The sequence below is a fragment of the Podarcis tiliguerta genome, assembly GCF_965153285.1.
Source record: "Podarcis tiliguerta genome assembly, chromosome: Z".
Taxonomy (NCBI): domain Eukaryota; kingdom Metazoa; phylum Chordata; class Lepidosauria; order Squamata; family Lacertidae; genus Podarcis; species Podarcis tiliguerta.
In genome coordinates this window covers 7179213-7192398 of record NC_139553.1, presented here as the reverse complement: position 1 = coordinate 7192398, position 13186 = coordinate 7179213, and the positions used below count along the sequence as shown (strand labels likewise).

At 45.0% G+C, this 13186-nt stretch overlaps 1 protein-coding gene across 5 annotated transcripts in view; it reads right to left on the bottom strand.

The window, feature by feature from the left end:
• ASTN2 (astrotactin 2) overlaps window positions 1-13186 on the bottom strand; it is a 656733-nt gene that overhangs the window by 138626 nt on the left and 504921 nt on the right. For all 5 annotated transcript variants that reach the window (XM_083422898.1, XM_083422897.1, XM_083422899.1 and 2 more), the window contains one exon: window positions 11696-11961. In XM_083422898.1, the coding sequence (XP_083279024.1) occupies window positions 11696-11961 (266 nt within the window). The remainder of the gene's footprint in view (window positions 1-11695; window positions 11962-13186) is intronic.

Genomic DNA, 13186 nt, shown 5'->3' with positions numbered 1-13186 from the left:
ACCTGTCCTACGTATTCTGGGGGGAAAGCAGAAAAAGGCCTCATCCTAAAAAATGACAGGGACTGGGCAAAGTGTCGGGATGGTAGGATCTGTTAATTTCAGTTTTATCAGTTAGTCAGTTTTGCAACCTTAAATTCTGTTCTCCACATTTTGCAGCAGTTTGTGATTTTTTTTATTTTTATTTTTTTTAAAAGCCTCATGAAAACTAATTAGCAACCAAAGAACTTCAGACCAATATCCCTATTAAATAATGATGATAAGTTACAGTGGGACCTCAGTTTTTCAGCACTTCGGAAGCCGAACAAAAGGGAGAAAGGCAGGTTCCTTTAAAAGGCCACCCCAGTTAGTCAAGGTCCCAGTGCCCCCCATGGGGCTTAGATAAGCCATGACTAAGGCCCATTCAATGGTCTTCAGTGGGACTTAATCTTGAATATATCTTTCACTAGATGTGCCGGTGAACTCTGAGGCTCCTTCAAAATCACATATATATGTTTGGTACTACTGTCCATCTGCATTGCATTTTGTATAACAATGTACATTGCACTTGTCCAAAGCAGCTTACGAACCAAGAGTTTCCAGGGAGCAGCAACACAAAACATCAGTTTGGGAGGAAAAGCAGTAGATAAATAAGTAAATGTCCATAAATGATCCACATTGATCCAGAACCAAAAGCAGTTTGGTTAGATTCTGCTCTTGTGTGAGAGCCTGAAATAGCAATTGTTCCTTAGATGAGTGATGATCTTTGTTGCTGTTGTAACCCCTATCTCACTGAATTATAGAAACAGGTGAGCTTAACAGGTGTAAGGTTTAGCCAGTGCCTAAATCTTTAATCGGGGTGGGCCTCTACCATCATGGAACCTTAGCCCCCATTCCACTGGAACAGAGGAACCCCACTGTCCAGATTGGGAGCCCTGTCCAATGCCATCAGCCACAAATAAGGAAATGCTTCTGGTCCTCCAGCAGGTAGAACCCCAAACCACCCTGGGACCTCCTCGTACAGGAGTGGTTGCAAACAGAAATGAACAAAATTCAGGCCTCTTTGCAGAGGATATAATTTTATGCACCTCTGACCCTGTCACAGCAGGTAAAATACTATGTACAGAGTTGGAACAGTTCTCCAGGGTCTCAGGATTGCAAGATGCTTTTAAGAAAGCAGAGATAATGCTTTTTCATATACCACCCCATTCATATACAACAGGCTTTTACAGCAATGTTGAAGATTCCAATAGCTAGGAAAAGTTTTAGATATCTGGGGGTGCAAATTACCCAAAATTTGAACAAACATGTTGTATCGGTTTAATTATATTACGGTTTGGAAAGCTCTAAATATGGATATAATGCATTGGAATAAATGAAGACTCTCCATTATAGACAAATTAGTTGCATTGAACAGGGCCGTCTTTACCCGAGGGTGCGAGAGGTGTCGTGCACTCAGGCAAATGTATACCTACTGTATACTGGTCCCTCTCGATCGACGGCAGTGAAAAGCAATGGAGTGAAAGTCCCCACCTGCCTCCTCTGTTACTGGAATGTAGGGGCAGGCGGAGGTGCTGGGTAAGCACTTCTCCTGACACAAGCCCCACATACTGCCATTCAGAAGCAGAGGTTCTCCTAATAATTGGATCTTAATTGGCATAAAGCAAGGCACACACCAGAGGAGATGTGATTACCAGAACTGTGGACTATTCAGCTACACCAATCTGAGGTTTGAGATTGAGAAAAGACTTTATTCTGTTTTGGAGGTGGCTGGTGGAAAGGGAAGCCCTATTGTTTATATTACGGTAGTTTCTACATTTATGATTTGGCAACCCTCTCCAAGCACAAGTTTTATGGATATACAAGTGAGGATTGATTGCTGGATGGTGTAATACTGAGATTTAAAAGAGAGAGTTGAAGCTGTGTGTGGTTTAAAGGGAATGAAGGGGGGGAGCTCTATTGTTTAAATGGATCACGTTGAGAAACTAGAGCTGAACGCCACCCCCACCCCCCGAACAATGGATAAAGAAAAGAGACTAAAAGGAGTTGAGACATAACCTAAGAGGAAGAATAATGGCGAAAACTAAAATGCAACCGTAAAGATGAAAGGATTCTAGTGGCTGTGGATGAAAAGGGGCACAGGGGCTCCTAGGATGCTAATGAATCAAAAGGAAAGTGCTGCCAGATCATCAGCAGATATGTTTGAAACAGCTCCCCCTTCCCAGATTGAAGAGGGAATGGCAAATCTTCTAGATTTCAACCAATCAGAGGGAAGGAGTGGACTGTTGTTTATATGGAACTGCCTGAGCATTATGGGATGGAGCTAAGGCGAGCAAGTAGGAGCTAACCATGAGATCATAGCTCCACCCTGAATTACACTGGGAAAGAAACAGCAGCAGCGGAAGAAGCTCAAGGACATGACAGCATACAAGGGCAATGAAACCAACAATTGTACATATTATATTGTCACACACAGACTGGGGGGGGGGGGACAATTAGCGTTCCTCACTTGAAGTTCTATAAAAGGTTAAGTAACATAATAACAGAATAGAAATCATTAAAAATTCAGCTGTTGTCTAAGTGATTAATTTGTTAGATGGAATATAACTAGAAGTTAATGAAAATATGAAAGACAATAATATCAAATCATAATGGACGCATCAAGCACAGCACACAGGAAACCACTTTAATGAAATTGTATTAATTTGGAATTAATTGGTATTTGTATACTTGGGTTAAAATTGGAAAATTAATAAAAATAACTGACCAAAAAAAAAAAGCTTAATTAATGATGACTCTAAAAGAATACAACTGATAAGGGCTAAGTCTGTTTTAAATCTTCCTTTTATACTGCCACTAAGTCTGCGTCTTGTATGTGCTGTATTAGCTGCGAATACTAAACTGAACCTTATCTGTGTGAGAAAGGAATGCGTACAAGTTCCTGGAAGCAGAGACTGCCAAGGGGGAGATTAATGGAAACCAACATGGGAAAGACAACACTGAATGCCTCATTAATCATTGGTATCATGCAATAACTACTAGATGAACAGCTGACAGAATTAAGAGCTGAGATGTGTAGAACGTTGAAAGAGATTAGATCAAAGATACATCAGACTAGAGAATGCACAGGACCTGTGGAAAAAGATGTGGCTAACAGCAGACAAAATGGGTAACAGCGGACAATGAATTGGAGTGGATATCCATACAGCTATCTGGAGCATTAAACAGAGAAAGGATGCTGCTGTAATGCCAGAAGAGATGAATGGATTTATGAACAGGGACAACCAGAGATGGTAGAGATGGAGCTGAGAGAGAAAGGGCCTTGTGTACAAACTGAAGTGAAAACAGAAAATAAAATGCCTCTAGGCTCTTGACAACTGGTCTACAAAAAGAATGGAAATAGCGGAAGGATATTTCCTTTTCCCTTTAGATCAAGAAAATGCATGGCCAACAGGAAATGGGTTTGGAATATATGGAACTGAGTATGAATTAATGAAGATACAAAAAGGAAATAAGAATGGACTATTACATTTTTAAGATTTGTCAAAACCTTTGGGGAGAAATTCATTTTATTGGACCAGAGAATGACTATTTTGGACATTTAATGATAATAATCATTGAAGAGCTACTTTTGGAGTTTTTGAGTGGAAAGGGCAGAATTTGAGATGTCTGGAATGGAAGATTGAGAAAACAAGACCTAGCAGATTGGGAAACATCTGGACAATACAGATAGATGATATCCTGGAGTGCATACTTTGAATATTTTGGATAATTGTCATAATTAGCGGACAGAGAATTGGAAACCTTTTTTTATTTTTCTTTCTTTTCTTTCTCTTCTTATCTTTCTATGATCTCCAATACTTGTTTTCTTTCTGTTCTATCTATTTTTATGCTTTGCTGTTTGAAGCTCCCGAATTTGGATTAATGAAGGAGGCACGGGAAGTTGATAGATGGAAGACAAGGGGACATGTGAGGGGCAGAGTAGAAAGGACCAATCAGGGTGGGAGGCTGAAGGGAAGATGGGGAAGCTCCCAGGTGGGAGCTGGGAGGGTTCACTCTTCTGTGTGTGGAATAGAGTGGTACCTCGAGTTACAGACGCTTCAGGTTACAGACTCCGCTAACCCAGAAATAGTACCTCAGGTTAAGAACTTTGCCTCAGGATGAGAACAGAAATCGTGCTCTGGTGGCACGGCGGCAGTGGGAGGCCCCATTAGCTAAAGTGGTGCTTCAGGTTAAGAACAGTTTCAGGTTAAGAATGGACCTCCAGAATGAATTAAGTTCTTAACCCGAGGTACCACTGGTAAGGGCTAAGATATAATTGTGATAGAGGGCCTTGCTTTCACTTTCTCTTTTTTTCTCTCTTTTCTTTCTTTTCTTATTCTTGCTTTTTTCTTTTCTCTAGGTCAATTAGGCTTTATTATATTTTTTGTTGAAAACTTTTAACATAAATTGATTAAAACAAACAAACCAAGGGGCTACTGGTGTGGTGGTTGCCCAACTCAGAATTGTGGTGTGTGTGTTATAAGTATCCATTCCTACCTGCATAACATCCCGTTTAGAACCCCAGACAAATGCAAGAGGGGTATATAACTGTAATCAACTACAGAGAGCAACAGCAGTGGCGATCCTGGTTTGCAGGATCTCATCAGTTCTGACGCTATGGCTGAAGAACGCTCTGCTCCCGTAAGGTACAGCAAGGGGGAAAAAATGGTTCTGGTCCCTGGAGAAAAGCCTGCCCCAACCAGCCTCTCGTGCCCTGGCGGGACAAGAAAAAATGAGATTGGCTGAAAACAGGAGAGTGAGGAGAAAAGCAGCCGAAGAAGTGACTGTCCCACTTGTTTGTCACCAGGGTGGCCCAAGAAATGTTGGCACCTGAGGCGAACCAGAAAATGCCCACCTCGGGGATGAGTGAAGAGCCACACTTAGGATAAAGCAGTGGTGGGGTGGGGAGAGAAATCTCTATTGGGAAGAAGGGTGGGAAGAAGAAGAAGAAGAAGAAGAAGAAGAAGAAGAAGAAGAAGAAGAAGAAGAGGAGGGGGAGGAGGAGGGGGAGGAGTTTGGATTTGATACCCCACTTTATCACTACCCTAAGGAGTCTCAAAGCAGCTAACAACCTCCTTTCCCTTCCTCCCCCACAACAAACACTCTGTGAGGTGAGTGGGGCTGAGAGACTTCAGAGAAGTGTGACTGGCCCAAGGTCACCCAGCAGCTGCATGTGGAGGAGCGGGGAAGGCGAACCCGGTTCACCAGATTACGAGTCTACCACTCTTAACCACTATACCACACTGGTTCCCACTGGAAGAGGCCAGCAGCATCTCCTATTCACCAAGAGTTGACATGGGGGGCTGCTGAGGAGACGCCGGATCCAACCTCCAAGGAGTGTGCTGCAATTGTTGCTGCCACTGCAGCAGCAGTGGCAGTGCCAGGCAATGCATTCCTTGGAAGCCAGATCTGCTGCCTCTGTGGATCCTGTCATCTGAGGCGGTTGCCTCACCTTGCCTCATGGGTGAGCCCATTCTGCCTCTTACCGAAGCTCCAAATGTACAGCTGGAAAACTTCCCCCCAGAGCCCAAACTCCATTCAGCTCAGTCACGTAAGCTAGCAATGCCATGGAAGTTGCAAAGGCAAAAAAAAGTATGGTACGTCAGACTCTATTTTAAAGGTTTGTTTTTCCTCTGCTAGGCTCGGGTCAGTTCGACTGGCAGCAGAACTGCCCCTGAACTGAGTTTGGAATGAAGGTAAATTGCCCCAGCACAACCTACCCAGGCATGAATTATGCTGGCTTCCTTAAATTCGGATTGCTCCATAAGAACTGGTGGGAGGGAGGGAGGAGGAGGGTGGCTGCAGCCATGGCTAATGGGTGAGAAACAACAGTCTCCACATAGCAGCTTCACCAAGCCAAACAAGGTCCCCACCCTCCATGTGGAAAACCACATGCCAGAATGGAATATTAAAGTGGATTTTCCAGGTAAGATCCATATGTAGCAAACAAGGAGTCCTGCAATTTCCTGCTCATGGATCTTTCAGGAAGAAAAGTTGGAGGGGGCGGGGAGAGAAGGAGGAGGAGGAGAGGGAAAAAAGAAAAGAAAAAGGGAAAGAAATATGTGGGGATTTTCCATCCCCACATAAAGTTTTGTGCATGCATTTCTCCACAGGAACTGTTCCAAAAGTGCTCTGGAAAAGGAAAACATGATGTCAGGAGAGGCCCTACGACTACACTGATCACTGTCCTTAATGTTTACCCATTGTCTGCTGGCAAACCCCTGCTCCTCTTCCCACAAAATAAGGGCACTCCCCCCCCCCTTTTTTTTTTTTTGCCTAGGGTGTAACTCAAGTGTGCTTTTGCCTTCCATCCTGCAGCACAAAAACCTGCCCCACCTCAACAGCCACACCGTCTGCTACACCCGACTTGCCCCCTCTGGACTCCACACACCCCAAGCATGCTGCCTCCACTCCCCACCTCATGCAGTCCCCCTACTCAGGACAGGGCTGGGATGTTTTCTGCAGGGAATAATCAGTCAGTGTCTGGTTGGTTTATTCTAGGAGCTGGCTTCTGTCTCGAGAGCTGGGAACAGTTCTCTTCAAGCTGTGCTGCCAGGGAGAGAAGCATCACCCTCCACAGACCCCTCCTAATTAATGCAGCAGATTAATTCCAGAGGGTGAGAGGAGGGGATTGGGGAAACCACAGGTGCCCCAGACCACTTTTCTGGAGTAGGAAGCCAAGGGAGGGTGGTGAGAGGTGCTTTTATTTGGGAGGGGTGTACTCAAGGGTACACAGTACCGGCACCAGAATAAAAGCACTGGTTAAAAGTGTGGCGCCCACTGTAACAACTTCATGGTGAGTACTTGCACCTTTTTTTCTAGAAGAAAAGCACTGCTGGTGAGCCTCTGGCCGGGAGCTGAATGCAGTCCCCAGGCCTCTCAGACTTGACCTCAGAATTCTCCCCAAGCCACCACCAGTTGCACTTCACACCCTGGGTGCTTTTTGCATGGCTAGATGTGTGTCCTTGAACTCTGATAATGCCTCTTGCTTGCCTGGATGGATGATAGGGGTGTGTGTGCAGAAAGTAGTCTACTGTACAAGGGGGAGGATTACACTTGTTGCTACACCCACCTTTGTCTCTAGTTCCACGTGCCACTGGCATGTGGACCTCAGAAGGCTGCCCAGAAGGGAATGTGGCTCTTGGGTTGGAAAAATGTTCCTCACCTCTGTGCAAAGGGAACATAAGTGCCTCTGCACACTTCCTTCAGATGTTCCATTGCAGCAGCTGGGCAGTGTTCCAGCCCAGTTGCAGGGAAGCAAGTCTGGTGGAGGTTTTAATCAGGATTTGCACTGCCAGCACAACCATCTTTCCTTCCCGAGGTCATAAAAGTTAGTTCAGATGAAGTGGTTGTCCTAAGGAGATATGGATTATATGCTCAAGGCACCTTGCTAGGAAAAAGTGGGACTGGAAGTTGTGTCTGTGCTGCAAGATCATTATTACTATTATTATTATTATTATTATTATTATTATTATTATTATTATTATTATTATTATTATAAAATTCAGGTAGGTAACTGTGTTGGTCTGACACAGTCAAAATAAATAAATAAATTGTCCAGCGGCACCTTAGAGACCAACTAAGTTTGTTCTGGGTATAAGCTTTCGTTGTATCTGAAGAAGTGTGTATCTGAAGAAGTGTGTGTGCACACGAAAGCTTGTACCCAGAACAAACTTAGTTGGTCTCCAAGGTGCCACTGGACAATTTTCATTTATTTATTTTGATTATTATTATTATAAGTCAGTCTCTCTCTCTCTCTCTCTCTCTCTGTGTGTGTGTGTGTGTGTGTGTTAAAATGAGGTGCTTCGTATATTGTATATTGATGAAACTGCTAAAATGAGGTGCTTCGTATACTCGTATATTGATGAAACTGCCATAGGTGCTAGGGCTGGACAATATCTGGTTTTCAACATCATGATATATCACCAGCTAAACATTGTGATATACCAATATATTGTGATGTCTGAAATAAGGATGGAACTATGCAGGGGTGAACAGGGTAATGTCCTGGCAACTGCTACTACTTAAGGGTCTAAAACTGATAAATTATGATATTATCAATCACCACACAGTCACTTTCATCAGCAGACAAGCCAAAATGCATCCAAACAGGACTTTTGGTTTTTTGGCTTAGCTACCAAATGGTGGTATTCAGGACAATTCAAAGGAAAGACATGAGTTATAGTGAAGATAAATAATCTGGGACTGCCAGCAGGCCTGCCAGGCAGCAGAAGTGGCAGCAGCCTGGCAGTGGCAGCAAAACCATTGGCAACCTTGCAGGCCTCACCATGGCCACAGCAGGTGGTGGCAGTAGCAGCAGCAACCTGTAAGGCTTCATGGCAGAGGCACAGGAAGTGGCGGCCTGCAAGGCCTTGCCCCAGCGACGGGAGGTAGTAGCAGAAGCAGTGGCAGGCTACAAGGTCATGTCATGGCAGTAGGAGGCAGCGGCAGAAGGGGCAGTGGCCTGTCAGGCCATGTCACAGGAGCGGGAGCCAGTGCAAAAATAATGCTGGGCTTGCAGGTCGCCATGAACAGTCATGCACCCTGGCCCCTGCAAGCCCAGTGCTGCTCTTGCTAGCAGTGCTGGGCTCTCAGGGAGGGTGCCTTGAGTTGTTGCTTCCTTCTCACAGTGCCCTCAGCTGGGGGGTGGCTGAGAAGGACACAACAGACAAGCGCCCTGGCCTGAGAGCCAGCTGCAGAGTGCCGTGACAAGGACGCAACAGCTCATAGCAGCCTCTCTGTAAGCAGCACCACTCACAAAAGCAGCACTGGGCTCACAGGGGGACCATGGGGCATGCCTCTTGCGTCCTTTGCAAACCCCACCCCCCAGCTGAAGAGTGCTGAGAAGGATGTAATAGCTCATGATGGGGCAGGGTGCTGTGATGTGCCCCCTAAAAACTGCACCTGGGGTGACAGCCCCCTCCCACTACACCACTGCCATGGGGTAAAGGACAGTGGATCAGCTTGGCCTGAATGGTGGCCATACCTTCACTACCTGTGATTACTTCCAGACCTGCAGTTCGCCCATCCCACCCACAGCTGTTGCAAGCTGGTGTGTTCCAAGCACCTTAATCAAGTGCAGGCTGCGGTGCTAATAAGTGACTTTAAACAGGGCTGTCATTTTTGGATAGAGAAACAACAGCCTGGTTTGTGGGAGGGAAAGGCGAGATGAAGAACCATGGGGGAGAGGAGATAAATCTACATATAATTAACATGTAAGCTCTTTCAGTGTTTTGAAGTAAGGAAGAAGAGCAGCCAAGTAGCTAAGCTCAAGAAGTGTCTCCAAGGAAAGTTCACCTGCACCTGTTAGACTTACACTGACCTCCAGTGGCCAGTTGGGCACATTCCATTGGCCTCTGCTTGACAGCAATTTGACGGCAGAGTAGGGATGTTGTGAGACAGAAACAGTCTGTATGCTGGTGGGGATTTGAATGGTGCAAAGAATTGCTGTTAGTTTTAGGCTTCCAAATGTCTGGCATAGGTAGAAAAGACCACTGCCAAAAGGGAAATCAAAACTTCCTGATTTACAAAGGTTTGCAAAGATATGGCAAGGGATCAAAGCTCAGTGGTAGGTCGTGTGCTTCAGTCACAGAAAAGTGCCCCTGATTGATCCCTGGTACCTTCAGTTAAACAGACTGCAGATGATGCAGAAGGCCCCAGAGAGCTGTTGAGGGCCAGAGGAGATGCTGCTGGGTTAGAAGGGCCCAATCTAACTTGTTATGAAGCAGCTTCCTAAAGTCTCTATGGTGCTAAGAGCCAGCTCAGAGAAGAAATAAGCGCTTGCATGCCACAATGCAGCACTGAGAGCCAGTGAGGACCAAAGAGAGCAAATAAAGTTAAAATGGCCATCTATCTATCAGTTAAGAAGAGAGTCAAACACTCCCTCTTTAACTCTAGCTAAAAAGAGAATTGAAGGAGGAGGAGCTTGGCTCTGATTTAAGCACATGCCAGAGATACCATCTCTGAGGGGAGGAACATGAGCACCTTCTCTTTTACTATAGAAGATTTTGAGATGCCATTCTATGCAAAATTCCTGGTGTTTGCTGCTCAGGTGTCAGAAAAAAAAATGTTGGCATGAATCTACTTTCTCTGCTCACCAATCTTTTTGCCTGTTTGTCATCCAGCCTCACAACCAGGAGCAGCCAGAATGGAAGAGCAGTGCTGCAGAGACACCCTCCTGACACTGGCATAACTGCCACTGCCAGGGTATGACTGGATGGTGGTGAAGTCAGGACGGTGTGAGCACACCTCTGGAATCAATGCAGCACTTCTTCTAGTGTCCCCACATGGCCCATCAGCTGCTGTTCTCCTTTGCCTTCAAGTATCTTCTTGCTCCACCCTTCAGCCCTGGTTCTGCTAAGTTCTTACCATAGAAATTTGCAGTCAATTCTCAACTCTTTCTTCCTTCTCTAAATTCACAGCACCTACAGCACAAACTCAAAGAGACTCTCGGACAAAGTTAAGCAGCTACTAGGCCAAGCAGACTGAATGAGGTAGGTTGAGGCACACCAGACCTCCAGGCAAAACTTTATGCCCTGAACTTATTCCAGTGCTGCCAGCTCCACCAAAATCTCAATAGACCAAAAATACATGTTGATCTACTGATTGTCTGAAAATCCTTTGGGTGAGACAAGTCTATTATATTTGGCCTTACATCATTCTTTTTGAAATGTTCCACAACAAAGCAGCAAAAAATACTACACAAGTTGTTCCTTCAGTCAAGTAGAGCCAAAGTACAGCCAAAGTCAGATTGGCTGTTGTGTTCAGTGTGCTCTACAATCATTAGGATGTTCGGGCTCAGTTTTGTCTGCCAGGTGCATTGTCTGCAGAAACAAGTTGGCAACCAACAAGGTTTTTCAGAAGGCTTTTAGATGGTCTGTTTCAGCCTCAGTGGAGGAGGCCTATTACTGGTCTGATAAATCTTAAGGGTCTGACTAGGAGATGCTGGAGTTTAGTGAGCAAAGTTGAAATGGATTAATAAAGTAGTTGCTCTCTGGGCTGGCTCACTAATAGGATCTCCTCTGCCTCTCTCTCTTTTCTCTCTTTCATTTGTTTGTGTGAAGAAGAAAAAGGAAAGCAGTGAGTTTAGCACTCTTCTAAGAAAGCAAAAAATAAATTGATGATGTTTGTATTGATGAAATAATCTGCGCTGAGTATGTTGAAAGTGTGTGTTCCATGGCTTTGATGGACAAAGTCAAATTCATTGCAGGGTTACCATACCAGAACACTGCTAGGAACTGTGCCGGCATACTTTCTGCCAAGCCCCACGGTGCTGGCACTGAGAGGATCACAGGTACAAGCAATGTGTTCTAAAGGAAAAGCAGGGCTCAGGTATCTTCACATCCATTATAATATGCCACCACTGGCTGAGAGCGACACCAGACCATATGTTTTGCATTGGCTGAAGAGAAAGGGAACTCAGTGAGCAGCACAGGCCTAAAGCACGGAAACAATAGCACTTCAAGTGTATTTACAAAGACACGATGAAAGGTGAATTATAGGAGTTTCTGCCCCACAACAGGAAGGTGTTTTAATATAGTTTGAGCAGCTGGTGTGTGAAAATTGAATGTTCTACCCTTTATCATATGCCGGCCAAGGGCAGACTGAGGCTGGTGGGGCAGTGCCCCATTTGCCCTAATTGGCCAACTTCCCCAGTTTCATCTCTTGCTCCACTCACCTCCCGGGTCTCATTGTTCTGGATCAGCGTGTACAGAGGGACCACATGGTTGATTTCAAGGAGCACAGGTGTAGGACTCAGCTGCTCTTTGCCTGGGCGTCGACATAAGTGGCAAGTAGAGGGGCAGCGACCCTTTTCTTCACAGCGGATCTCCACACCCGATATCAGCTGGTCATCTGACAGCATCTGGGCGGACAACAGGCCCGAGAGGTAGGTGATGAATGGCATGGACTTCAGTTCCTTCTTGTTACCTAGTTCAGTTGTTTCTGGTTTGGGGACAGAGTAGGGAGAGGTGGGATGGAGGGGGGGGGAACAAAAGTAAAACACTAAAGTTCAGTCCCAAGTAAATTATTTTAGAATATATTAAAAAAGTGGTACCTGCAACAAAATAGTGCAATGTGGAGTGCTCCAGTTCAGAATTTTAGCCACCCATGTCTCTTTTTAGCATACTTCATTCATCTTATTCGTTCATCCTCCCCCACTCCAGGTTTCTGGGCTGAACCCCCAACCCCATACAAATACCACACAGAATTATGTGGCCACAGAATATGCTGTTCTCGCCGGGCTGCTGTTGAGGATTTATCCTCTCTCTATATATTTCTTCTTCTAATATTGCAAATTTCAGAGTTCTCCCAGATAGGCTGATACAGAGCTGTCATAACTTACCCTCTATGTTCACAATTAAGTCTTCAACTGTGTACCCAACAAGCACACAATCCAGCACAGAGGGTGGAAACAGCTTGTCGATGAAGTGAGTGTTCTAAACGGCTTGTACGGTTGCAAGTGATAGTTGTATGACGATGTAGTTTGAACATTCATTAATCAAAAGTAAAATATGGTTCATCTGTGTGTATGTGTGGAGGGGATGATCTTCCCAGCTCTCAACACCTTTTAAGTTGTTTTGAAATTAAATTGCCAACTATCTGCATTTGAGCCACCATGGCAAGTCCTGAATTAGAGAGCTGGGGAACAATAGACAGGGATTTAAGTGTTGGCCAATGAAGGAAATTACAAGGGCACCAACCACATTAGCCAAAGAATCCTCTTCACCATTAATTGGTTGTACCAGCTTAGGTGGCAAGTCCTTTTTCCCAAAAAAAGCTTCTGAGCAAGTAGCCTGGAATGTTCTGTGCTGAAACCAATGCTATGGCTTTGGGACTGCCCGCCCCCCACCCGAAAACTGAATGAGGGAGAAAGATCTGGTGGGGGTGCTCCTGCCCTGATACCTTCTATCTTACACTCAGCCTACGTATATGTGTATGTGTAAATAAAACCATATTTATCACAAAGAAACCAGTCTCCAGCAACCTTCATTCCAAGTAACCACAGGGCATGTGATGGCACCCCAATATCTCCCACTGCTTGGAGACAAGACAAACACATCACACGCGCACATACCATCCTTGCCTAAATCTTGAACTTTTCAGGGAGTGCATGCTGTGCTTTAAAAACTGGTTTATGTAATTTTCTGCTGCCCTCCAGTGGAGTTAT